Below are 27385 nucleotides of genomic sequence, written 5' to 3'. Positions count from 1 at the left end.
ACTTCATTGTAAATCTTTACGTGGAAAGTGATAATTTTCTAGTTCCTTTGATTCGCATCGCTGGCAGTTAGAAGAGTTTAATTAATATTCATACGTTTAACAATGAAAACAGCATAATTTAATAGAAGTATATCAATAAAAAGTAAACTGTTGCCGATATTATTAAAGTAAAAATAGATTTAAAAATATATATATACGATAAAATATAGTCAATTGTACCATTTACGAATTGAAGAGGAAGCAAATGTTCTTAATAAATAGAAATTATTTTTCTATACATGAGACTGCAAGTTACTTGTAGGCTGTTGTGTAGAAAAAAAAAATCCAGCAACGAGTTGCTTAACTTTCCCAGCAATATTTGGTAGCGCCACCTCATAAGATTTCTAGAATAAAATATCATATTTTTAACTATTATAAAATGGCAAAAAGCTTAATTTTTATGGTAGGGATTGGTTTTATAAAACGTTGTAAATGCTAATAACGAGTAAAATCATCATTAAGTCCGACCCTACACGATCCCCTTTATCTCCCCACCCACTCGATCTTTAATCACCAAAATTTAATAGCATCAATGCCTCTAACACGCAAACCTACCTGCAAAATTTCAGATATTTTCGACAAAAAGCACAGGAGTTATTAAGCTTCAAAGAGGGCGAACAAAATCGTGCCCCCCACACTATCATCTATACGTACAGAAAAAAAACCCCGAATACTTTTGAGTTTCTCGACGTTTCAAGGAAATTTATCAGCTTAAAAATAAATAAAAATTTGTCTTAAAGTAATATTTAATCACCATAATATAGCAAGAGTCGTAATTGAGTTCAAAATTCATAAAACTTCTATCGATTTTCCCATATTTCGTCTACAAGATCTAAACTGTCGACGTAGAAAAATTAAATTTTGGATCCATATTACGTGCTAAACCGAAATTAAATTACGAAATCATTTCATTTTACTGCTTAATAAATACAAAATTTTATTTTCTTCTTGTTTCCAAGTGCGCTATTCTCTCTTTTTCTCTCGTACATTATATTTTATATGCAATCAAGATTATGAAACGTTCTATATACGAGAAAAAAATTAAGTAAATTAACAACATTAAAATCGTATATCAAGCGTAATTACCATCATTTAACATTGTTTATAAAAAGATCATCCAATCTTAATTATCTTGAATTTACAGTCGAATGATTCTTCAACTCATTAAATATATATCTATATATATTTTTTAAACTAAATGATTTAAATACAGTATTTCCTATATATATTTATAATTAACTTCGTTCTCAAATTGTCTGAAAACTTTCAGTGGATAGATAAATTTGCTAATGGTTTTGCGAGTAAATATCTCATTAATTTATACATTACTTTCTTCTTTTCCAAACAGTTTCAAGTTCCACTTCCTTAAAATCGCATGAAAAATTATATGTATATGTATATAATAAGTGCGAATTTATTCCAAAAGACTTATAGAATGTCTGAATTATTCCCGAATATATTTTTTATTCACTTCAGCAAAAATTCTGTTATATCTTCGTCACATTCCGCTTCAACCATGAATGCTTCCTACTGTAGACAAATAGAAATTCTTTTTTTTATTATTTTTCTGGTCGATTCGGATATAAAATACGATTTAAAATGAAGTAAATTTATCTAAATTTCATGTAGAAACCAATATAAATTAAACACGATTGACTTTTCCTGTTAACAATAGAGTCGTGCCGGTCATCTATCTAACTGGGTTTAGGGGAAAATCTTTTGAATCGAAATTAAGTGACTTGGGTACAAACTGGACGTATCTATACAGTTAATCGGGGTTTCCTGCCCCTAGGCTTTCCATATCTGCTCTAGTATTTCATCTATCTTACACCTTTTTCGAGATTAGAAAAGGACAGACAAAGGGACTTTATAGGTCTACTTTTTTTTTCAATTGCAGCCCAAAAATCTTTTTTATTGACAAAAATGAAGAATTCAACTTCTTTTATTTAATTTCTTTCAAAAATTTTCATATAAAATACTTTTAAAGCTAGAGACGTCGTCGAGATGAGTCGTAAATTTTCATTACAGAAATTAAGATGATCAAATGCAGGATGATAATAGCCGATACCGTTAATTTCCGTTACAAATTATGTATTATATATATTTCTTTTACCATACTTAAACTCGGAACATTGCTAAAAGCTAGACGAAAAGCTATAGAAAGTGATTTAGCAGGACATATCCTGCTAATCTGGAGCAGAGCCAATGAAGAAAAGCTGTAAATTATCACAGTGAAGAAGTCAATGAGAAATCTTGTTGAAAGATGCTGGGAGCAAGTTGATTGTCTATCAAGGACAAAGTGTGAAGAAAGCACACATTTTCGCCCGAAATTAAACGACAGTAAAGTTAATTATGATTACTTCAGTTGCAGTATAAATATACATCAAGTCAAATAAATATTTAATAAGGGGGGACTAGTTTAATTAGTTTAGTATATTTAAAGAGGGGGGAAATACAATTTAATTAGGAACATTTTTGAGATTTTTCTAATAATATAAATCGTTTGTTTAGTAGAAAGTTAAATTAGAGAAAGTGAATCTATTAGTTAATGGAAGTTTTAAATTGTTTGATTGTTTGGTTAATTTTTTTTTATACTTCCCCCTCTTATAATGTTATTCATCAATCATTTGTGAAGAGCGTAAGTGAGATAATGGAAGAGCAAAAGAAAAAATTCGATAAAAGATATTTGGTAAATGTTTGAGGGGTTAATTGTATTTTAAAAAAATTGAAAAGCTATAGTTAAATAAACAGCATTAACTTTATCACTGTTGCTTTTTTTTATTTGCACTTAAATCTGATAAAAGTAAAAGCTGAAAAGTCAAAATTATAATAAATTTCTTTTTATATCTTACAAAAAAAATTTTAGTAAAACAAAAGATTAACTTTTAATGTTTTCTCCCCCTCTAAAATATATACACTTCATTTTATGGGGTTGTTTACGTCACAATACTTTTATACCATGAAAGTACTTTAACCTCTTCGTATATAAATACTACGAAAATCGTTTTATTTTCTTATTATAGTACAAAAAAAATCGAAATTATTTATCGTTAATGCCATTTTAATCATATTTTAATTTAAATAAATAATATCCGGTCTCGATTTTTAAATTGCAGACGTATGCACTTCTCACTTCGAGAACGAAGGACAGACAAACGTATAGTGGAATAAAAATAATTGGGCTGCAATTTTTAAAAGTTTTTATAAGTGAAAGTATTGTTTTCTGGAACAATTTTGGCGAATTGATGAAGATTTAAGCTATTATTCAACTATTGGAAACGAAGGATAAAGCTATCTTCTATTGTCTTTATTGTAAACATGTTGAGTTTGATAATCCAATTGATAAAAATTTTACAAGAATAAAATTAGTGTATGGGAAAGTAATTTAGGGTTTACTTAATTTATAATTAACTTTCTAATTGGGTTTAAACAATAATGATGTTTACAAGATATCAGAAATTTAAGACAAATCGTAGAATTTTCCTTTCAATAAATATCCTTTTTAAAAATATATATATATATATATATTATTAAGTAATTTCTACAGTAATTCAGATTTAATTTAATAAAATAAAGTTCAACGACCCGACAATAGTACTTTAATTGACGTTGATTAAATGGAATGGTACAAGAAACTTAAAAATACGAGCTAAAAAATCAAATTTAATGTCTTTCATCGCATATATTTATCTAATTTAAATGTTAATAAACGTAAATATAGGCCTATTTTACAAAATTTACATTGATCTATCCTCTAAATGTATCCAACAACGAGTTGCGTGACTTTCCCGGCAAAAACATTTAAACTTGCATCTGGCTCCATCTGTTACGAGATTTAATTAATAATAATAATAATAAAAGTGTTTTGTAATTATAAAATGGCAAAAAGCTTAATTTTGAAGGTAGGGATGAGTTTTATTTATTTATTTTTTTAAATTGTAAATGTAAGAGTAAAATTGTTAAGTCAGACCACACTCTAGATACAAGTGATCCCATTTATCTCCCCACCCCTCGACTTTAAAACACCAAAATTTATCATCATCAATCTCTCTAATACACAAACTTCCCTGCAAAATTTCAGAAATGTTCGACAAAAGACACAGGAGTTATTAAGGTTTGAATTGAGTAAACAATATCGTGCCCCCACAATACAGAGAAACCTCCCCCTTTTTGCATTTCTGGACGTTTCGAGTGGAAAAAATGGATCATTTTTCGAGTATTTTTATTGTTTTTAAAATGCTTAAAAATAGGCTTTAGACTGTGTTTATATTTTAAAATATATTTTGTATAGTTTCTGGTGGCTAAAATTCTCCACATAGAAAGCTTGACTTGTTTCTTTTTTATCCTGTTGAAATATTCATACGTAGATATAGGTAGTATATTACTGTTTAGATATTTTGCGTGAGAAATATCCATTTTTAAACAGATCACGTAATATAAACATATCTGTAGACAATTCGAGAGTTATTCTATTATTAAACTTTCTACTAGAATGATCCTATTTAAGCCGAGTTTCGATAGTTATAAAATGTTCAATTTATAATTTAGAAAAATTTTATTTTGAATATTTATAAATTAAAATTTTTATTTAAAATAAAATATTCTAAATATTCATTTTTTCCAGATATTATTAATTTTACTTTCCCGCCTGTTATACATAACAGAGGGAAAATATGGCCATGGGCGAAAAATGAACCCCCAAGCATTTTTGCAAAACTGCATTTTAGCCAATCTTTGGGCTTCATTTTTTAGCAATTCTTTGGAGTTCATTTTTTACACAGGGTGCACATCGAAACGTCGGCAAATTCAAAAAAAATTAGGGATTTTTTTTCCTGTATGTATGAATGTTTGTGTGGGGCACGATTTTGCTCACCCTCTTTGAAGCTTAATAACTCCTTTGATTTTTGTCGAAAATTTCTGAAATTTTGCAGGGGGGTTCGTGTATTAGAGGCATTGATGTTAGTAAAATTTGTTGGTTGAAGGACGAAGGAGTGAGGAGATCGAGATAAGTCACGTGCCCTTTTTCGAGTGGAGTCAGACTTTATTTTGCTCGTTATTAGCATTTACATTAAAAAAAATAAAAGTAAAACTCATCTCTACTTTCAAAATTCAGCTTTTTGCCGTTTTTTAAAACAAATAATAATATAAAAAGGTTGTTGTTTAACAAAATCTCATAACAGATGGCGCGAGATGCAATTTTAAACTTTTTTCCGGGTAAAGTTACGCAACTCGTTGCTGGATTTTTTCTGTCTACTTGTTTAATATTAGTAGAAGAAAGATTAATTTTAGAATTCTCACATAAAAACGCAGTGAAAGGAAATTAAAACGTTTAAAAAAGTTAATATTACGAAATTTTTTAAAGTTTATTCTTGGTTATTTAAACAAAAAAAATACATTTATTTATTTTAATTAACCGATAAAATTAAAAAAATAAATACGTAAATAAACAAATTTAACAAACAGATTTTGGTTTAGACAAATGTAATAATTGTGAAACGAGTAACGAAATAAATCAAACAAAGATAATAATTACTAGTAACTAATTATCGACCGTTAACTTGTACAAAATTTTAAATTAGACATACAAATCGATATTTACACCATTAAAACTAATATTAAACTCTTAAGAAAGTTGTAAATTGTTAACGAATTTACGATTCGATGAAATTTTTACACATTTAGTCGAAAAGAAATTATCATTAGCGAGTAATTATTTTATTGCTACATCGTTACAATGCCGGGATGCAATTTTTAATCATATTTTTAATTTATTTAATTTAAAATATATGCTCTCCACCTCAAATCAGTGGCTCGCCCCTGTAAATCACACTTTACCTGCTAGCAACGGAGTCGTGCCGGTCGTCTAACTAACTCCTTTCGGGAGAAAATTTTTTAATTGAAATCACCTGACTTCCGGTTGGCATCGGAAGTTATTATACAGTTAATCGGGTCTCCTGCCCTAAGGTTTCCATATCTGGTCTCGGTTTTCATCTAACTAACTCCGTTCTCGAGATTAAAGAAAGACATTGGAAATTTATAGGTCTAACTTTTTTTTTTCCAAATTGCAGCCCAATGAAAACATAAAATAAAACGTAACTGTAAAAGATAGAAGGAAAATCGTTAGAAAGAGAAGGTAATATGAGATGTATTGACGCGAGAGATTTTGCAATTCTTATGCCAAGTTGGATGGAGAAACACGGAATATGCGATGTCGCCATGGCATTTTCAAAAGGATTAAAGTCCTTACAAGCTATAAACACGAAATCGTAAGCAGAAAGAATCATCCCAGATTGAAACGACGTGTACAGTTTTATACATTTTTAAAGTATGCAGCTACTTATAAAAAGATTATAGTTTGAAATTTATATGTATATTTTTTAAATATATAGATAGATCTATACGTTTATATTCCTCAGAACAGAATTAAATGGCAAATAATATTTTAAAATAATTGGAATTTATTCGATACAAATTTATAAATTATTAAAAGTAATTATTGCATTTTTTTCTATTTAGGCTATTAATTAAGAAGCGTTATAAATTCATCTATAAAATATCTTATATAATAAAAATCTAGCGAGTTGAGTAATTTTCCCGGCAAAAACATTTAAAATCGCATTTGGCGTCATCTGTTAAATAGTTTTAGATAATTATTATAAAATGAAATGATATTTTAACAACATAAAAGCTTAATTTCGAGGGTAGAGACGAGTTTTAATAAAAATTATAAATACTAATAACGAGTAGAATTTTCATTGTCTGACCTCCGACCTCACTCGAGATATGACACACGTAATCACGTTATATCTCCCCACCCCCTTGACCTTTAGTCACCAAAATTTAACAGCATCAATCTTTCTAATACACAAAACTACCTGCAAAATTTCAGAAATTTTCGATAAAAGGCACAGGAGTTATTAAGCTTTAAAATGGTGGACGACATAGTGCCCCCCCCACACACATCCATAAGAAAAAACTCCAAATTTTTTGCATTTTTCAAAGTTTCAAAGTTCCAAAAATAAGTTTTGGGCCTATACTTTCCCTCTGTTATATATAACGAAAAGTAAAAAAAAAAGTCATTTTATACGTATATAATAATTTTCTTAAATAAATGAAATAGTTATAACAGCAGCTTTTGCCTCGCTAAACAAATTTATAAAATGATTTTTGGCAATATTTCCTGTAAAATTTTCAATATAATAAAAGAAATTTAGATCCTCTCGAAGGAAAATTATGTTATTTTATTGGTAAGTAAGCAACTACCATCATTTTTACATCTTATCAATAAATCAGATCAAAATAAATGATGAAAAAAGAGGAAAAAACTGGTGACACCATCAAGTAGATAGATTTTTACAAGTATTACAAATGACAATTCTTACCTCCCTTTTTTTTGTCAAAATAATAAATTATGAATAACGACTTTGATATATTTCAAATGTCAGAATTATTATTCGTGATTTATTAATCTCATTTAATATTTTTGATTAATTATTTTAATATAAATTGTAATTTAAAAATTGTATATTTTTACGGATCATCTTATAATAGAAGACGAAATTATAAGTATTTTTTTCGGGTTTTACTTTCGCAAATGTTATATATAACAGAAGGCAATCGGTCAAAGAGTGAACCCCCCCCAAAATTTTTAGTTTTAGATTCGAGGAACCTTGAAACGTCGAGAAATGCAAAAAAACAAGTTTGGGGTTTTCTTTATGTATTGATGTTTCTGTGTGTGTAGGGGGCACAATTTTGTTCGCCCTGTTTGAGGCTTAATAACTCCTGTGCTTTTTGTCGAAAAGTTCTGAAATTTTGCAGGAATGTTTGTATATTAGAGACATTAATGCTATTAAATTTTGGTGATTAAAGGTCGAGGGGGTAAGGAGATAAAGGGGGTCATGTGTGTTCGAGTAGTATCAGACTTAATGACGATTTTACCTGTTACTAGCATTTACGGTATTTTGTATAAAACTCATCTTTGCCCTTAATTATTATAAAATAATAAAGCTTTTTTTAAAATAAAATATATGAAACAGATAGCGCCACAGACATTTTTAACTTTTCTGCCGGGAAAGTCACACAACTCGTTGCTGGATTTTTTTCAATTGTATGAGGGAAAAACACATTAAAAAACTAATTTTTCTCGGAGGTAATTTAATTGTGGACACTGCAAAAATTAAAAAAAAAAAACGAAATCGTTTAAGTGAGTAACCTCACTTCACTCAATTTGAATTATTCAGATGCATAAATTTTGTACGAAATTGTTCAATATTTTATGTTTCCGTTTAAACAGCAGACAACTTAAGACAAGAAAGATTGACTTTTATTCATCACGATTCTTTTATTATAAAAAAAAATCTTGAAATATTTATATTCAGAATAAAAATATTCAATAAAAAGATGTCACGAAACACAATAATAATAATAATAATAATAATAATAATAATAATAAATAAATTCAGAACGTAGCTTTTTATTGATTATTTTAAAAATCAATTTATCGGACGTTTATTATTTTCAAGTTTAACTTATTTACAAATTTTTTTGCTAATAATAATAATAATAATAATCTAGCGTAAAAAATAAAATTCATTCATAAATATCAAATCCTCGTGCCAAATACTTTCGTTGCACGTGCTCACGTGCGTAGTTTATTGTAAAAGTCATTCATACGTTTGTAGCGTAAGAGATAAAAAAAAATTAAACTAATGAATGAAATTATTTGTTTTATACACGAATATCGCACATTTTACATTAAAAAAGTGTCTTGAAAATCGGAGAAATTTAAGAAAATTCTAAGAGAAGTGGTCAAACTTAGGTGCAGATACGTAAACTTTGGCGTTTCCTAGAGCCATGGCGAATATTTTTATTGATGTAGAAGAAATATTAAGTTGACCCTCCTTCAAAAATCTTGCCAGGCGATCGATTAGTACGTCCCGTGTCACCAGAATCGATTAGTCGTAACTGGATAGTCCATACCCCGGTTCGCAGAAAGAGAAATGTTGACACACGACACACCCCAGGCAGTGTCACTGGAATGTATCTGCTTGTGTCATGATATCTGATATTGTTTTTAAGAGATGGACTCAAGTGGAAAAGTTCAAAAAACCAATCTTTAAATTCTCTAAATTATAGTCTTTTTAGTTTTTCTATATGATTTAGTGTGTGTGTCAAATTCTTTTCTGTGGCACAGTATGAATTCTACGCTATTTCTAGTCATTTTCTGTGGCGTAACTGTACAGAAAATATAATTTGTCATGGTTATCTTCCTGATATTTATTCAAAAATCGCAATTTTAGTCACTATTTACTACATAAATAATTTAAAAAATGCGATTCTTTATATCAAATCTTATCATAAATTCGACTTTTTAATGCTTTTATGCTTAAAAAAGACGTTTCCCTCTCATTTCCTGCACAGTATCACTTGGAGAAGTGTTTACAATTTTTTTCAAATTGCAGTTCTATAATTCCCACTGTCGCCTGTCTGTTAATCTCAAGAACGGGATTAGATAGATGGAAATCGAGACCAGGTGTGGAAAGATTAGGAGGAGGAGGCCCCGATTAACTGTATACGAACTTCTGATTTGAACCAGAACTCACGTGATTTTAATTCAAAATTTCCCCCTGTAAGGAGTTAGATAACGGCATTACTCCGTTGCTAACAGGAAAAGTATGATGTACAGGGGCAAGCCACTACTAATTTGAGGTGGGGAGCATATATTTTAAGTTAAATAAATTAAAACCTTAATTAAAAATTGCAGTTTTTAAAATATTCGCTCGTTTTTTTCTGTTTTCTATGAGATTTACGTTCGAAAATGGGTGCTTTTAAATGTATCTTTTCAAAGGTCAGTTCGTAAAGCAAGACTTTAATACATCTGTAGTGCGTTCGTCCAATAAGCACGATTTCCAATTTGAAAAGTAAGCATTTCGAGATGAATTAAATTAATTGAGTTAATGCAGGAGATGAGAAACAGTCGACAGAACGACAACACATTAAAGATACTTCACCTGACAAGACAGGTCGAACACGATGCCACTCTCCCTCTACTTAAAGTGATGTGTTGTGACACGACGAGTGATGTACCTTCCTTATATGATAGATACTTCCCAACAAACTTAACATATTATAAGATTAAAGCGTCATTTATCTTCAATATTAGTTAAAAATAATATTTATTAAAGAAATAAATAAACATATTATTTCATTATTATAACTTCTGATTAAAAATTGCAGCCCGTCGTTGCCTGGTAATCATTTTTTAAATTTATTTAACTTAAAATATATGCTCTCCACCTCAAATTAATAGTGGTTTGCCCCTGTACATCATACTTTTCCTGTTAGCATCGGAGTAATGCAGTCATTTAACTTCTTACAGAGGGGAAATTTTGAATTGAAATCACGTGAGTTCTGGTCCAGATTAGAAATTCGTACACAGTTAATCGGGGCTTCTTGCCCTAATCTTTCCATATCCGTCTCTGATTTCATCTATCTAACTCCATTCGCGAGGTTAAAGAAAGACCGACGGACAGACAAACGACAGTGGAATTTATAGGGTCTAAATATTTTTTCAAATTGCAGCCAAATTAATTATTCACACGTTAATACACGGTTGGGTAGACTTAAAGTTTTGATGGATTGTTTTCAGTTTGCTTAAGAGATAAGGAGGAGGGGGAGACAAAAAAGTGATTATACATAAAATATGGCGAATCGCTTTAACTGAAAAATGTGAAGATTATTTTTAATAAAAGTGCTTAAGACGAATTTAACGATTTTCAATCACGAAATCCCCATTCATATTTTATTACCGATTTAATATATTCACGACAGCTTTAATTATTTAAAAATAAAAAAAAAATGCATATATTTTTTTAAAATATAGAACTACACATTCCACGATAAGTTTGGAGATTTTTATATTATACGCGCGTGATTATCAAGTAGTAATGTTTAATATACCGGACGTATTACTGTATCTTCACGTGACTAGAAAGTACAGGCCATAACAACTATTCATTTAGTACTCTTCGAATTTTTATGGCAATCTCTTAGCAACAGACTGACGTCATGGAAGTCGGAAAATGAAAACGACTCATTTAAAATCCTATTTTTCTTCCCCTTTTTTTTACTAATTTAACTTGAATTTTCCATGATTCGAGCTTGTCCTTTAACAAAAGTAATGTATAAAACACGTAAACGAACAGATTTTTCGCATGAAAAATCGATAAATCAGCATCGGTATCAATCTTGCGTTGGATATTATTTTATTCCGTGGTTTCGAATGTTATCAGGGCTAAATTAAGGTGATGTATGTGTAGATATAAGGGCTTAAAGGGTCCTTATAAAAGCAGATCAAATAAAAATCTATGTTATCTGTGGGGACTATCAAACATTCCTCTATAAACATGCCACAATATACCTTACCTTGATTAAACTTTCACATTATCATGTAACCTAAATGCATGTAAATATTATATTAGAAAGATCAAATAGGTCAGTACCACGTGGACTAACGCTAATGGACCTAATGTATTATTTTAGTAGACAATCTTTAATTTTCGAATGGAGTATACAGATAAATCCCTCACATAATTATAAAAATAAATAGAATTTAACGAGGACGAAGGAGAGAGTTTTATAGTAAAATTTTAAGTAAAAATTTAAGTATTAGAATTTTATTAAAAAAGATAAATGATTTTACTTTAAAGCTTAATAAACTACTCGATAAAATCGTATAATTTAATATTAATATAATGCTTTAATAGGATAATAAATATGTAATGAGGATTATTATAGAATTTTCGTGAGTGGAAATTTTAATATTATATTGCAACTCGTTTATTATTATAGTAATTACTATTAAAAAAATTCTTATTATGATAATGTTTTTGGAGTAAAATTATCTCCCATTTTTACTCGAGATTAGTATGAAATTTGGCGTTATTTTTAGCCATTCGATGCAAAATTGAGTAATGAAACTTACCTCGATTTACTCTAATAATACATTTACTCGTTTACTTTAATAATACATAAAATTTGCTATTAAAATAACGTGTTAAGTTGATTAAAAGTACATAACGGTAATTTATAAGGGGTTGTTCATAAATTACATCCGCATTTTTCTTGAAATTTTTACTTCCCCCTCCCCCAGTTTGTCCAAGTTTCCCTAAGCCCCTCTTTGAACGTCTAACAAAACTCAAACCCCCCCTTAAAAACCTTTATCACTTTATGAAAGATACACCTCATTTAGAACCGAAACACACACGAAATTTTGTAATAAATATAATAAAATGCCCAAAATGGTCGTCTACTGAAGCTCCCCTCCCTCCCAGTGTAGACGTCACTTACCAATACCTCTAATGCAATAAATTTCTATTAATCTTTTTTCCTCTCTAAAAACACAATTTTCTCATTAAAAAAAATTGAATTTTTAATTGTACTTTTCGTGTAGATTCTACTCTTTTTTTTCTGTCAGTCTGTCTGTCTGCTACGTATTAAAAAGATTGTCGTGTATGAGTAGAATGTGTTTTGATAGGGAATCGGGTTGGTGACAAGTTGGCTAGTGGTGTCGAGAATCGTTAATGATAAATTTCCCATCATTCATAACCTGTAGTTATTTTGGGAGACGGCACAAAAGTTATTTGCTCAATGATGGAAACATTCTTTTAACCATGCCAAAACATTAACTTGTGGATTGATTCATTGCCAAATAGTAAATATTTACTTTGGAGAATGTCATATAATTCTATCTGGTATGATTACGAACGTGTAATAATATAATATAACCTACAGATACGGTGAGTTTAACAAACTCTTCTGCCTTATCCTTGATAGGGATGATGTACTTAACGAGTGAAATGTAAATCAAAAAGTCTTAAGACGACTGGAAACTACGACATTCTCCAATAATATTGAACTTACTATCAATATTTATACTATAATATCATCGATTTTGACGAGAGACAGTGATGCGTTTTTCCAACTTTCTCAAATAAATTCGATAATATTTAATAAATGAGAGTTTAAAATAAGAAAAAAAAACACAGTTTAGCATTAAAAATTATAAATTCCTCAAGCGTATTTAGTAATTTCGAGATATTATAAATGTATTAATACTTATCGAACTACAATTTTCAAATTGCAGACCTATACTGTTTGTCTGTCCTTCGTTAATATTGAGAACTGAGATGAAAATCGAGACCAGGTATGGAAAGCTTAAGGGAGGAGGTTCCGACTAACTGTATAGGATCTATCTAAACCAGAATTCACGTAACTTCACTTCAAAATTTTTATTTAAATTAAAAAAGTATGATTGTAAATTGCATTCCAGCATTGTGACGACATAACGGTAAGTAATGTGGATTTTTCCCCGTAAATATATTATAACAAAGTATTAAAATAAATCAAAAAGTAATAAAAATAACAAAAACAAAGTTAAAAATTCCAGCATTTTCATCATTCATTTCACGTATAGTACATTGAGAATTTCTCATAACCTTTAACATTAATCTAAATGCATAAGAAACAATAGAGAGTTCAGCAAAGCATATAAATTTATTCTTTCTCCAATTTAATTACTCCCACTTTAAAAATAATTACGCACATTATTATTATTTTTTTTTTTAGAAAATTCTTTCAGTAAATCCTTCATCGTTAGATGAGCTTAATTATTTTGATGAATGTAACCTTAATGAGTGAAGTGCATTTGTTTTATTAAATTGTCAATGTATTTAGATAAGTGGATGGATTAGGTTGAAGTTATATTATTAAATTAACAAACTAATTTGATATCGAACTTTATACAACAATAGTTACAAAATTTGAATATAATTATAACACGAACAATTGACTGTTTCTTCTTTATTTTGTGTCTTTAATTATACTCTAAGCCATTAATTTTGAATTATTTCTTTTTAAATATATTTACAATTAAAACTTTTCCAAGTTTGATCACATTAACAGATTAAACTTTAAATATATTATGCATTTAAAATGATATAAAGCTTAATAAGATCTTTTAAGCATATTAAAAGTGATAATCTTTGAAAGATTGAGCCATAAGTTTGTGTGTATGTATATTACTTTATATATACATAAAAATAAATGTTTTTTTTCTATAACAACAACTGTACACCTACTTTATACGGGAAGTGTAAAGTATATAAGTAATATAAGCATCTAAGTTGTATATTATGTCTTGATTTAAGTCTGAGAAAAAGCTTGACATTCTATATTTAGAAAGAAAAAGAAGAAGAAAAAAAACAATTTCCTTTTCTCAAGAAAGATTTTTCTACATAATAATTCTATTTTCACGAAAGAGTATTGTCACTTCACATGTAGATACACTTATAAAAAATGATTTCACATTAATTAAATATCTTTCACTTCATAACTTTTGTGATATTTTAATCATAGAAGAGGAGAAGTAACTTGACTCACAAGTCAGATATAAAATTACTAATTCATTAGTTTTAAATCCCGTCTTTTTCAATTGATTTAACTGATCTAAACTTAAACAGAAGCCGATATCTAAGATTAAATTTTTAATTAAAAAAATATATTTTTTCTCTTTACAATTCTATAAGGAATATTTGAACTGATTGTTTTTTTACTGTTAAAGCGAATTTTCTTAATTCTAGATACAATATTTTACGATTAAAAAAACGATTGGTAAACAAACATTCTATTAATTTTTAAGTTAAAATAAATACACGTAATAACTTATGCATGATTTTAGGTGTATATTTATTTATAATAAATGGATAAAAATCCACATTTATAAAGAAATTTAAGAATTTATTTCGAGTTATATTTAATTTTTCGTATTTTCTAACCTCTTAAGCGGTTATATTGCAAATTTTATTTTGTAACATCAAAGAGAATGGACGATATAAACGAGTATTATAACATGAAATTTCTTTAAAGTTTTGTAACTTATACATTTTTATTTAAGAGAAGAATAAAGGGGAATAGTTTATACGATTACTTGGAAGACTTAAAATATTTATTCTAGATGCGAAGCACGTTTAAGTTCGCTTACAAGGAACTTGGGAGAATATTTTTGTCACGATGATAAAGGTGTTTCCGAGATATCGTATCTGTTGTCAGTCAAATCAATGTGAAATCCAATAAAGTGTTAGTCGGGTTGACAACTTTTTACAATACTTCTCGACGTTTCCCCTAAGCTCAGTTCGGAAAAACGGTTGTCAAATGTACGCGACGTAATAGTCTCGGTGCTTTACCGAGAAATGTGAGAGAATTAATATTTCATAGTAGATTTATTCGTCAGTCATTTCCCGCTTCAAAACTTTAAAGTAAACATTGTAAATAATTTAATTAAATATTGTTAAAATTCATAAAATAACTTCACTTCCTAAGCGTGTATTCAAAAGATATTGTATACACAACTAGAAAACAATTTAAATCGATGTAATTTAAACTGGTAATAATTGAAATTAAGCATTTATAATGATTTCAGCATTACTATTCTATCATTAAACAGTCGTATAATTTATTAAAGTATTAAAATGACGAGAAGAGATATAGAAATACACAACAGAAGCTACGGATTTCAAATCGATACTTAACAACGTTCTTCCGAGATAACATTTAACTAAAGATTTTTAAATCGTGTAAACACACTAATGTTTATTTGCTATATAAAAATATCGTGTAACTTAAATCCATCGGATTTTATCCACTCCACACGTTTTATTTTCCTACAGTGTCGAAAAAAACCGTAAGTTTTTAAAGTGGAATCTTCACCTCAAACCTCGGATGCTATGAAAGAAAGCGAGCTTTACAGGGGAAACTCTAAAATTTTTTAAAATTTAAATTAACATAAAAATTATAATTATATTTTTAAATCGAAAATTTATATTTTACAATAAATAATTGCTTTATCTTTATGCTTCGATTCAATTTTTTTTCTCTCTCTCTTATACAATATTCATTGTTATGCAAATAAGATGATTTACGAGAGTAATAAATTAGTAGGAAAGAAAGGATTTTTTTAAATATATAATTTAAAATTGGAAATAAATGTATTAAATCCTTACTTATAAATTAACGTATGTAAAAGATAACGATTTAAGCTTGCATATTCGGAGGGAAGAGAGGAGTAACTTACTTTTCGGTACACCATGTGATGAGGATTATCATCTGTTATTCCTGTTTGTCCATTGCTATTATCAGCCGCCCTTCTGTAAGCCATGATAAGGTATATAAACACAATTTCTATATTTAAATCATCTCGTTTCGTGTAAGGCCATGGGATCCCGAACAAACTAGTTCACTCTATCCAGTGATAAAGAAAAAGATTTAAGCTCACGCTATCCACTCCACTTCGACATTACTTCGCATCGCTCCTAAGTATACGCCAGAGAAGGTTTCATAAAAGATGAAAAGGTTTCCACCAATGATGATGTTGTCACCCTGTCACGTGGCTTAAAGGTAGACGAGGTGTACGTGCTTCCATCTGTTATCTGAAATTTTAATTATAGTTTTTACCGGTTATAATAACTGAATTTTTTCTTTCTAATTCGTAACATATTTTAATTCTATTTTATTAATAATCTTTCTAAATTTTCCTTTACAATTTTAAAAAAAATATTTTTAATACTCTTTATTGTAATTGAATGAACTATAGAAGGCGAGATCGATCGCACGAAACAACTGTATAATTATATATTAAATTATATATAAACAACGGTGCCATCTTTCGAAAGAAAATAGAAGTATTTTATGGAAAATATATATATTTTAAGGTTTATAAAATTAGGAGGAGGCAATTCATTAAATTATAAGGAGAAATTGACTTCATACAGAAAACTTTACCATTTATTTATTATAAATGCACTTCCATTAGAAACTATCAATAAAACTCTCGGTTATGGCGCGAATTTGATAAATTTCGTGAAAATTTCAATATTTGCTGGGAATTTTTCACATTATTTTCAAGTGTAAAGGTGTAAAAACCTTTCCTTTTTTATATTATCTATATAAAGCATTATAATTTAGTATTGGAAGTGCTGCATTTACTGTGATAATGCCATTGTTTGTAGTAAGGATTTATTCAAAATAAAGATAAAAATAGTTAAATTCACTCTAAAAATTATTCGAAAAATTTCATTATGATCAATGGAGTAAGCGGAATTGATCCATAAAAAGTAGGTAATTCGGTGATTTTTATATTAAGGTAGACATATTTTTTATGATAAAGCCACCATTTAATCATCATCATCATCCCCAACGATAATAGATGTATGATGCAAAATATTCAGGAAAAAGTTAATACAAATAATGCATGGATTGATGATTCGAACAGGCTATTAAAACCATATATTAATTATTAATTTAATTGATATTGATATTTGAATTAATTAATTATATTATTTAATGACTCGTAAGTCATTAAATCAATTATCCTTAAATTCAAACTGTTGATTTCACACTAAATTCAATTCTATCATCGTCACAATTTCACTTAATGGTTCGTTAATTCGTTTATTATTAAGTATCGTAGATTATCAGTTAAAATAACCAAGACATTTATGTTAATTTTATATAGTTTAATGCCGATTTATGTTTAAAATGTGCCTGTGTATATATATATATATATATATATCACTATGGATCATAAAACAATAATAAATTATATAAACCTATGGAAATTAAACTTGGGTTATTACAGGGTGATCCAATTTATCCTTATTTGTTGAACAACTTTTATACATAGCAAGACATTTATGAATATGTTAGAGATGAAATTATTTTTTAAGATATTAAAATTTAGAAAAGGCAGTAGGTTATCCAACAAAAAACAATGAAAAAAAAAATCCCAAATTTTTTGTTTGCTGGAAAATAAATTAGAAAGAGTAAATGAATATAAATATTTGGGGGTCTTGGTGTCGACAGACTTATCTCTTGCCAATACTTTATTGGAAAAAAAATCCAACAACGAATTGCTTAAATTTCCCGGCAAAAAAGTTAAAATTGTGGTGGCGCCATCTGTTATAAAAAATTTTTAAATAATATATTGTATTATGAATTATTATAAAATGGCAAAAAGATTAACTTTGAGGATAGAGATGGGTTTCATAAAAATTGTAAATGCGAATAACGTGTAAAATCTTCGTAAGTCCGATCCCACTCGAGATACGACATGCGACCCTTCTATCTCCCCATCCCCTCGAATTTAAACCACCAAACTTTAATAGTATCAATCCCCCTAATATCCAAACCTCCTACAAGATTTTTGAAATTTTGTCACAAAATCGTGCCCCCCACATACAATATCCATACAAACAGAAGCCCCGAATTTTTATTTTTTTTATGGCATTTCTCAACGTTTTAAGGTGCCTCGACTTCTTATTTTGGAGGGTTATTTTTTGACCGATCGCCATACTTTCCTTCATATATAACAGCTGAAAAAGTAAAAGAAAAGAAGGAAAAACAGGAAGTAACGCAATTTTTAATCTAAGAATCATTTACTGAACTCAAAATAAGTGATTTAAGGATAAATTTTAAGTTAGATATAATGTCGTATTTTATGTTGCTTCAATCTGGATATTGGATAAAACTAACCAATTCGTTTGGCCTCCTTGGTTTGGAACGTAACGCATATCGTTGAACGTGAAGCATATCGTATAGCGTAACCGGGAACATTACGTTCCTGGTTACGCTATACGATATGATACGTGTAGATATAATTTACAACTGATAATTTTCAGGTGACGAGCAATTATTTATTGTAACAGGGTCACAATGTCGGGCTGCAATTTTTAATCATATTTTTAAAATTTGTTTAATTTAAAATATATGCTCTTCACCTCAAATTAGTAGTGTCTTGCCCCTGTACATCATACTTTTCCTGTTAGCAATAGTATTCATATATCAGGCCTAATATTACTCAAGTGATTAAAAGCTTAAGCAGGAACAAAATAAGATTAATTTGTAATAATTAATTAATAATTTTATGCAAAAACAATTTATAATTTTTTCATTATTTTATTATTGTTTTCTATATATCAATTGAAAGTGTGTTTTATTTTTCCAACTTACTTTGAGTAAACGGCTGGGGGTTTAAAATACGGTTCGGGGGACATACATGTCGGGGTCCCACCAGGACTAGTGGGCCTAAGAGGAAATACGCCACTGATCATCAATTGCATATTTATTATTATTAGATTAAAAAGCTTTACGAGAATCTAAATATCATTTTTGGTAAACTATTTATTAAAATATCCAAGTAAAACCAATTGTAATTTTTACTTTTGTAACTTTTGCAAATTCATCTACCGCTAACAGATTGTATACCTACTAAATTATTTTGCATCACCCCTATAACAAGTCTTTCCTTTCATGAAAATTAAATTTTAAATGTTTAAATAATACTATTATATTTAAAAAGCATGTTAAATTGTAATTACAATTTTTGGTTGAATTTACCTATGGTAGTCAAAATGGCGGCTCGTCTCTGATTCCAGCAAACAGAAGAAAGGAAACAGTGGGGACGCACGTTCTAACATAACCTAGTCTAATAAATTACCATAATTATTACTAACCAAATTATTAGAATAGGTCAGGTTAGGTTAGAACGTGCGTCCCCACTATTTCCTCTCTTCTGTTTGCTGAAATCAGAGACGAACCGCCATTTTGACTACCATAGGTAAATTTAACCCAATTTTTAATTGTTATTGAATTAGTGAAATAACGTAATTATTTCACAAATCATTTAAATAGTTTGGAAATGCAGTTGAAATGCAAACACAGTTTAGGAGAGAGTTTCAAACAGATCTACGTAATTTTTAAAATCGTATCCTTGTTTTTGTAAGAATTACGTTTAGTTTATTAGCTTAAACTTTTCGTCAACAGATGGCGTTACGTGTAAAGCCAGAAAAAAGAATTAGAAGTTAATTGATTTATAGAAATTAAATCGATATTTTGGGGTAGGATATAAGACATTGTCTAAATTAAATATGTGAACGTAACTATCGAGTTTCGTGGCAATTGGGCGAACGGCCTAAGAAACAAACAAACAAACAAACATCCTCATTTATATATGTCGATAAATATCTACTTCATTCTTATTCTGGAAAAGACTGGGAAATTAAAGTTGATAGTTTGTTTAAAACACGGAAACGGTATTGAAATCGTGTCAAATTTGGCCCGCCGGGAAACGTCAAGATTTGAATAAAAAACATGTTTTAAAAATGGAAAATTCCATTAAATACGTATTTGTGTTTGAGTTGACATCTATTTCGCGTACTACTTCAGAATGGGGTAATGATTAAGAAACGAAATTTGGCATTGATGCTATTAAATTTTGGTTGTTAAAGGTCGATGGGGTAGGGAGATAGAGGGAAAGTCATGTGTCATATTTTGAGTGGGGTCAAACTTAATGAAAATTTTACTGGTTATTAACCTTTATGGTAAAAGTGCATTTAGGTAGTCCCTATGGCGGCACTTCCGGTCGCCATCTTGTTTGTGGACGTCGCGTTCACAAACAAGATGGCGACCGACGCAGCTACTAACTACATCGGCATTTAAAGAAAAAATCTTTCACTTACCACTGACATATTTCTAATTCTTTTTCTCCAATTTCTTCGGTAAAGAACATGGTTCTTTTGCAACTTCATCCTTTTCCACGCTAGAAACTTCTTACGCATTTTTAACACACGTGTCTACATTCTCCCTCTTACGATTTTCGGATTTATTGGTACTTACTCTCGGGACCGAAGGTACTGTACAATTTCTGACTCTTTCCATATTGAAACACGTCCCGCTCCTGGATAGAACTTACTCGTACGCTGAACGAACAGGTCAAATCGTTCTCCTGGTTTTTTTCCTTTTGCTCACAACAGTCTTGTCGATTTAGACGACCTCTCCAGGTCCACCAATTTTCATTCGGGACAAATTAGACAATGAAACCATCGAAATGTGTTGTATAAAATTCGCCCAGTCAACAGCAGTTCGACTACTCACGCCCACAGCCAAACAACTGACGCTCAATGCACTGTACTTTCTATGCAAATTAGATACAAAATAAACGGAAAATTAGTCTTCCAAGAAACCTGTCGATCTTTTCCTAAATCCGCCATTATAACAATAAAAAAGAGAAAATATCCAATATAAACATCGAAAAAACATAATTCAATGACAAGATACAATTCTTAGTAACTCGATAATTAAATTAAATTACTCTTAAGAAAGGTTAGAAATTTAATCTAGAAACCAAATGACGTTAAATATCTTGTAAGCTAAAGACAGCGACGCCTAGATTAACTATCAAAGCGCACGTGTTGACGATATTCCGGAAATACCGCCATAAGGCTACCTAAGTGCACTTTAACCATAAAAGTTATTTAAACAAAATCTCGTAACAGATAGCACCATACACAATTGTGTGATGCCAATATTTAATTTTAAAATTAATTCTATGGTTATACGTTTTAGTGATTTTCGCCGGGAAACTTACCCAAATTTACTTCGTCGTTGGTATTTTTTATCGATTAGCGATAGAAAAATTTAACAGAATTAAAAATGTATTTTGAACAATACTTTCAAGTAGCAGTTATTAACGAAACAAAAAATTCACCAGCCACGGCCACGCACCCAACTGCAAATTCCGAACAGCAAATGTTTCATTTCCGGATTTCGTCTTGAGACCGCAAACTTAAAGGAAAAAGAGAATTACATTGGGTTTTTTGTACCTCTTCATCCTACAAAAAATTTTTAAATTAGAGAAACACCAATCGAGAAAAGCCTTTCAGTTTAAAAGTAAAGAAGAAAGCAAATCTCTGGAGGGGCAACTCTTTCTTCCGTACCCTTACCGTGAGCCCTTCTATCGAAACCCTTCTATCATAAGTCCATTCGAATCTTACTACTTGCAGATCTTCGCGACAGTTTCTTCGTTTTGATATCGGTTCCACAGGCGGCAAATGACGGAATGATTAACATTTAGGACTACTTCCGACTTATGTTGGTCCCCTTCGAGAGGCCCTATTGCCTTCTATTGCCTGCCAGCACTCAGATGATGTCGTCTACTTACTTTTTTTTTTTTTGTTTTTTAATTTGGCTATCTCTAATATTGGCTATCTACATACAGGATCTGCACATAACAGGCCGGTTTTTATACCAGTCACGCTTCCTTGTTAAAAATGTTAATATGCAAAAATTTTTCGCATGCCAATGCAGATTTTTCGGCTACACATTCTTTCGCTCGCCAAGTATGCTAAAATATGTTGCTTAACTTTTGGACACGAATGTATTTCTATTCAGAATGGGCATCCCTTTAACTGCACGAAAGGGTAAAATATCCGCAAACAAATAAGAATTGTTCGTAATATTTCCTTCCGACATTTTAATCAAAACGTCATTTAGGAAACACAGTTTGGTTTCTCGACAAATTTATCTCAAATTTGACGTCTCAGAAACGAAGAAAATCGAATAGTTGAAAAAATATCGGGCATTATAAATGAAAGCATAATAAAATTGTCACGTCACATTAGGTTATGAAGGGGTGGTGACAGAAATTGGAATACACACCAAGAAATTCTGAATTTAAATATTTCTGTTTTTCGTCCTCCAATGGTATTCGGATAAAGACCGAATTATACTTTAGACTTAATAAACACTAGTGTTGTGCGTTTTTTCCCAAAGACACTTGGCAAGTTTTCTATCAAATATCTTTATTCATTCTGGTTGATCAACCAGAATGAATAAAGATATTTGATAGAAAACTTGCCAAGTGTCTTTGGGAAAAAACGCACAACACTAGTGTTTATTAAGTCTAAATTATAGAACAAGACACGGTTTCATCAAACAGACCGAATTATACTTTTTTATATAAATCCTTTCTGCCCTGTAAGCACTAAGAGAGCCTATTTTAGAAATCCCATTAATTATCGCTTCGAGCCAGGCCTACAATAGGGCGGCCGGTTGGTGAAGGGAGCGGGTCGAACACATCCGGTCGGACCACCCCCAAAAAATTTCCTGGGGATTTTTCGATCCAGTCCGCATTCAATCTCGGGTCCCCCAGAAGCTATAAGCTGCCATAAATTCAGAAATTGCGGCCATCCGGCCTAAACAAATTATACTTATAGGGATTATCTATTCATTTTGTCGTTGGTGATACATTTTTATTTACTTTGATCCTTGACCTTTCTAAGCCACACCTATTAAGACGGTTAACGATCGTCCGTAAGTTACGCTATTTTATACTTTTCGACTATTTCCATCGAGCATTATACTCCATAACGCCATCGTGCATACCGTACCAATCCCAGAATTACGTAACGTGTGTCCTCAATCGACACCTCAATTGTACTGTACTAAGGAAAATCGCTACGAAGCACTTGCTCGTGTAAAGGTATCGTAGCGATTATTTGCGTACCCACTCACTCGTATCTTCGTTACGCAATTTACATGGACCTCCCCACAATCTTCGCGCATTTTTGGGCTATCGCGTTGGCACCGATTAACGTCACTCACCCTCAAACTCCATTCGGAGGGAACAACACAGCCGTGGTAAAATTCCCTCGAATCCGCATATGGATCGTCTGAGAAATTCCAAATTTCTCCAACCGCTCGACTGGGGACACTCAGAGAGGGAGGAGCACCGACCACTCAGTCCGTCCGGAGTCAAACATTCGCCTCTGTCGACGAACACTACTGCAATAAAGGAGGAAGAATTAGCGCGGGCGGCCACGTCGGGTCCGATCGGCTCTCTGCACTTACTCTGTCTGCGATCTCTGCCGCTGGGGATCAAGCGAAACAGAAGACGACGATCTGAAAGTTCATGACCTTAGGCTCCGATCCTTTCTTCCGGATGGCGGCGATTCTTTACTTATATCGATGATCGAGGGGGGGTGATTGGTCGATGGAAAGGATCGGAGCCTGATGGAAAGATCGAGCGGAAAATTCGAAAGGTCGACAAATGGATTTAGCACATAATCACGTGCTAAACGTGATTATGTGCCAGAAAGGACCCTGGTGTTACTTTATTCGTTGGTACAAATCGAGGTGCATATTATCAATTATCGTAACCGCCGGTATTAAGCTAAAGGTTAGTGGAATTGGTTCTGTTTGTGATTTACGAGACACAAAGAACGTGAACAAGGAATCTTTCTGTTAACTGAAGGAATTGATGGAGAAAATGTGTAAATCGGCGCGATATTGGCGATTGCGATCTCGCCGAAGAAGGTTGTTTTTTTACTAAATTTCCAATTTGGTACACGCCGAAGTCTCCTCCCTCTCGGTTTACTTTTGACGTAGGGAACTTCTCGTTCGTAACTCTCCACAGGCCTTCTATAAACTAAACTCTTATAAACTGTTATTTACGTTCGAATTTGCGAAGTGAAACGAGTGTCTGATCTTGCGATTTTATTAATAGAACGGGAAATGGCAAAACAATCAACATTTGAACAGTTTTGCGTGTAAAAGCTACGGACGGCATTTTTATTTAATAAATTTCTTATAACGTTTGTGTCTTCCACGAATTTCTGTAAAGGGTGTACGACGTCTAAAGCGGCGAAACGTGCTTACTTTGATTACATTTTGACACTGATTAACAATCGACAAAATGTTTATCGGTGTAAAAAATAAATATGTACTCGGAATAGAAATTGCCTTAAGCAACTCAGAGTCGTCATCCTTCGACTCTTTCCCGCCGATCTTTATCTCCTTTTTTCTTAAATTTGTGGATTTCCATAACTTTAGACCATTGGCTCCTCCCCGTCGGTGCCTATATTTATGGCTGTCCTGTCACTCGTTACACTAAGCGAAGTCGATCAGAGTTTCTTTTGTCTGGTTGCGTGTCTGGGATGTTATGTGGTACGACTCGTTTTACGAGACTCTTTACTTAATTGTTTCGTACCACATGATACCTCGACATTTGGGTGTCGCTACACGCGTAACGGAAATATCAAATGCCCGTTTTAGCGGAGGGTGCCACCATTTGAAATTGAGGGCCATCGAGATTTATTTTATTATTTTTTTTATTTTCTTCGATAGGAATTTTGAAAATCGACGGTATTTTTGTAAGAATGTATTTTAAGTCGTTACATCGAAGTAATTAAAGTCCTTGCACGACGAGGATGGTCCTTCTGTCCTCCTGGAAGCACCGTGTCTACTACTTTGAGAAGAAACCCTGCGGGTGTCATTTCCTTTTAGTTTTATAAACAGTAATCGTAGAAATATCTGTTTAGGAATGTACACAACACGTGACAAAGAATGTCTTAGTTCGGTGTCACTTTCGATGTCCTAAAATTGAGACTCGAGGTATTATGTTGGCGAATAAAAGACGAAATAGGGATCTGTACGTTTCGTTTAAAGGGAAATTACGAGTAGTCCTATCATTCTTACACGTTCCTTTCGTTACTTCAATAATACGGTACATTTTTTTTACATAGTATATACTCACTTTGTAATTAGTAACGACGTCTTTCGTTCCCTATCAAATGTTCCTTGCCAAAAACAAAGGCAGGGATAGTGTCGTAACGTATGTAAAGATGTAGCGCGTGAATGGAATCGTTAATTACGCACCAATTCGTCAAGTCTTGAAAATTAAGGTGGCAATTGGAGCGACGGAGTGATTACACATATAGCACCTTTCAATGGCGTGCTGTCCATGGAAGCTGTGGAGCGCCGCTTCCCTTGTATTTTCTAAAATATAAATATATGTTGTGCGATTACTTTTAATATTTTAACGTACTTTGAATTTCTTAAAATTAATATTTTCTTATAACCGCATTATGTATCTTATTACAAATTTCTATACTACATGTGATAAACAATGATAAGATTGCTATTGTATATTTGAATATAAATTTGTGTACGCATAATGGAAGTGCTGTATTGTCGAATACGGGATAGCTTCCACGGCGAAAATATTTGAATGGAGTAAAGCAGCCAGATTACGGGCATTTGCGCAGGGCACCAACCTCAAGCAGTTTAGCTCGTAGATGCTACAAGCCTCATAAAGCGAACTCTGCCCTGCCCCGCCTAATGGCACTACAGGGTTAAGAGACTATGCCTTAATTATGGGCTAGGTCTCATACCAATTGGTAATCCTTGACATCTTTTAGTTGGACCGCCGGGTATTTCTTTCGGGCTCCCATCCGTTCCCTTAGGTCCAACACTCTAACTTGGCATAACTTTTGTTTATTGTGCAGCCTGTACTGCACTTATCACAAGCTTTGTCCCTTATTTAGCTCACATTTGACATAACTTATCATTGTATATATCGGACAGCGAGGTTCCCTTCCCTACAAGAAGGAGTACCCTGCCCAGTGCGTCCACTGAGCTTATAGGTCTGAAGACCTATGATCACTTCCATCAATTCCTTTAGTTTCTTTAAGTTTCCTTTACTTGCTGCTAGCGTTCTAAGTACTTGTTCAGGCGGCTTGGACCAGTCGACTTGGCCAGCCCCTCGGCGGAAGTCGTCAGTGCGTGGATGCTACACACCGAAATATCGTATAACGCTTCCAATGATTCTATCCAGGCTCGGCACAGCTTCCCTATCATCAAATGTCACCGCAAGCCACTGGCACCTTTCCATCTCGACTATCTACACGGCGATTGGTCGTTACGTCGGTTGTGGTGTTAAGTTCTCCGCCCGTAAGCACGTTTCGCCGCTTTAGACGTCGTACACCCTTTACAGAAATTCGTGGAAGACACAAACGTTATAAGAAATTTATTAAATAAAAATGCCGTCCGTAGCTTTTACACGCAAAACTGTTCAAATGTTGATTGTTTTGCCACTTCCCGTTCTATTAGTAAAATCGCAAGATCAGACACGCGTTGCACTTCGCAAATTCGAGCGTAAATAACAGTTTATAAGGATTTAGTTTATACAAGGCTTCTGGCGAGTTACGAACGATTCCCTACGCCAAAAATAAACCGAATGGGAGGAGACTTTGGCGTGTACCAAATTGGAAATTTAGTAAAAAAACAACCTTCTTCGGCGAGATCGCAATCGCCAGTATCGCGCCGATTTACATATTTTCTCCATCAATTCCTTCTACTTGACAGAGAGATTCCTTGTTCGTGTTTTTTGTGTCTCCTAAATCACAAACAGAACCAATTCCATTAACCTCCAGAGATTCCAGTTCCTTCATCTTAATACCGGCGTTTACGATAATTGATAATATGCATCTCGATTTGTACCAACGAATAACGTTACACCAGGGTTCTTTTCGGCACAAAATCACGTGCTAAATCCATTTGTCGACCTTTCGAATTTTCCGTTCGACCTCCTTTCGATCGACCAATCGCCACCCCCCTCGATCGTCGATATAAATAAAGAATCGCCGCTATCCGGAAAAAAGGGTCGGAGCCTGAGGTC

General features: G+C 31.8%; 1 protein-coding gene across 1 annotated transcript in view; it reads right to left on the bottom strand.

Moving 5' to 3' along the window:
- The window catches only part of LOC136977851 (regulator of G-protein signaling 7-like), a 52687-nt gene extending 32023 nt beyond the window's left edge, over nt 1-20664 (bottom strand). The window contains exons 1-2 of the mRNA XM_067273436.1: nt 20610-20664; nt 16169-16523 (exon numbers count right to left, since the gene is read on the bottom strand). Coding sequence (XP_067129537.1) covers nt 16169-16252 — 84 coding nt within the window. The 5' untranslated portion in view covers nt 16253-16523; nt 20610-20664. The remainder of the gene's footprint in view (nt 1-16168; nt 16524-20609) is intronic.
- Nucleotides 20665-27385: the final 6721 nt, after the last annotated feature.

This window comes from Centruroides vittatus, unplaced genomic scaffold (genome assembly GCF_030686945.1).
Source record: "Centruroides vittatus isolate TY-2023 unplaced genomic scaffold, ASM3068694v2 contig_480, whole genome shotgun sequence".
NCBI lineage: Eukaryota > Metazoa > Arthropoda > Arachnida > Scorpiones > Buthidae > Centruroides > Centruroides vittatus.
This window is presented reverse-complemented; position numbering and strand designations above follow the sequence as displayed.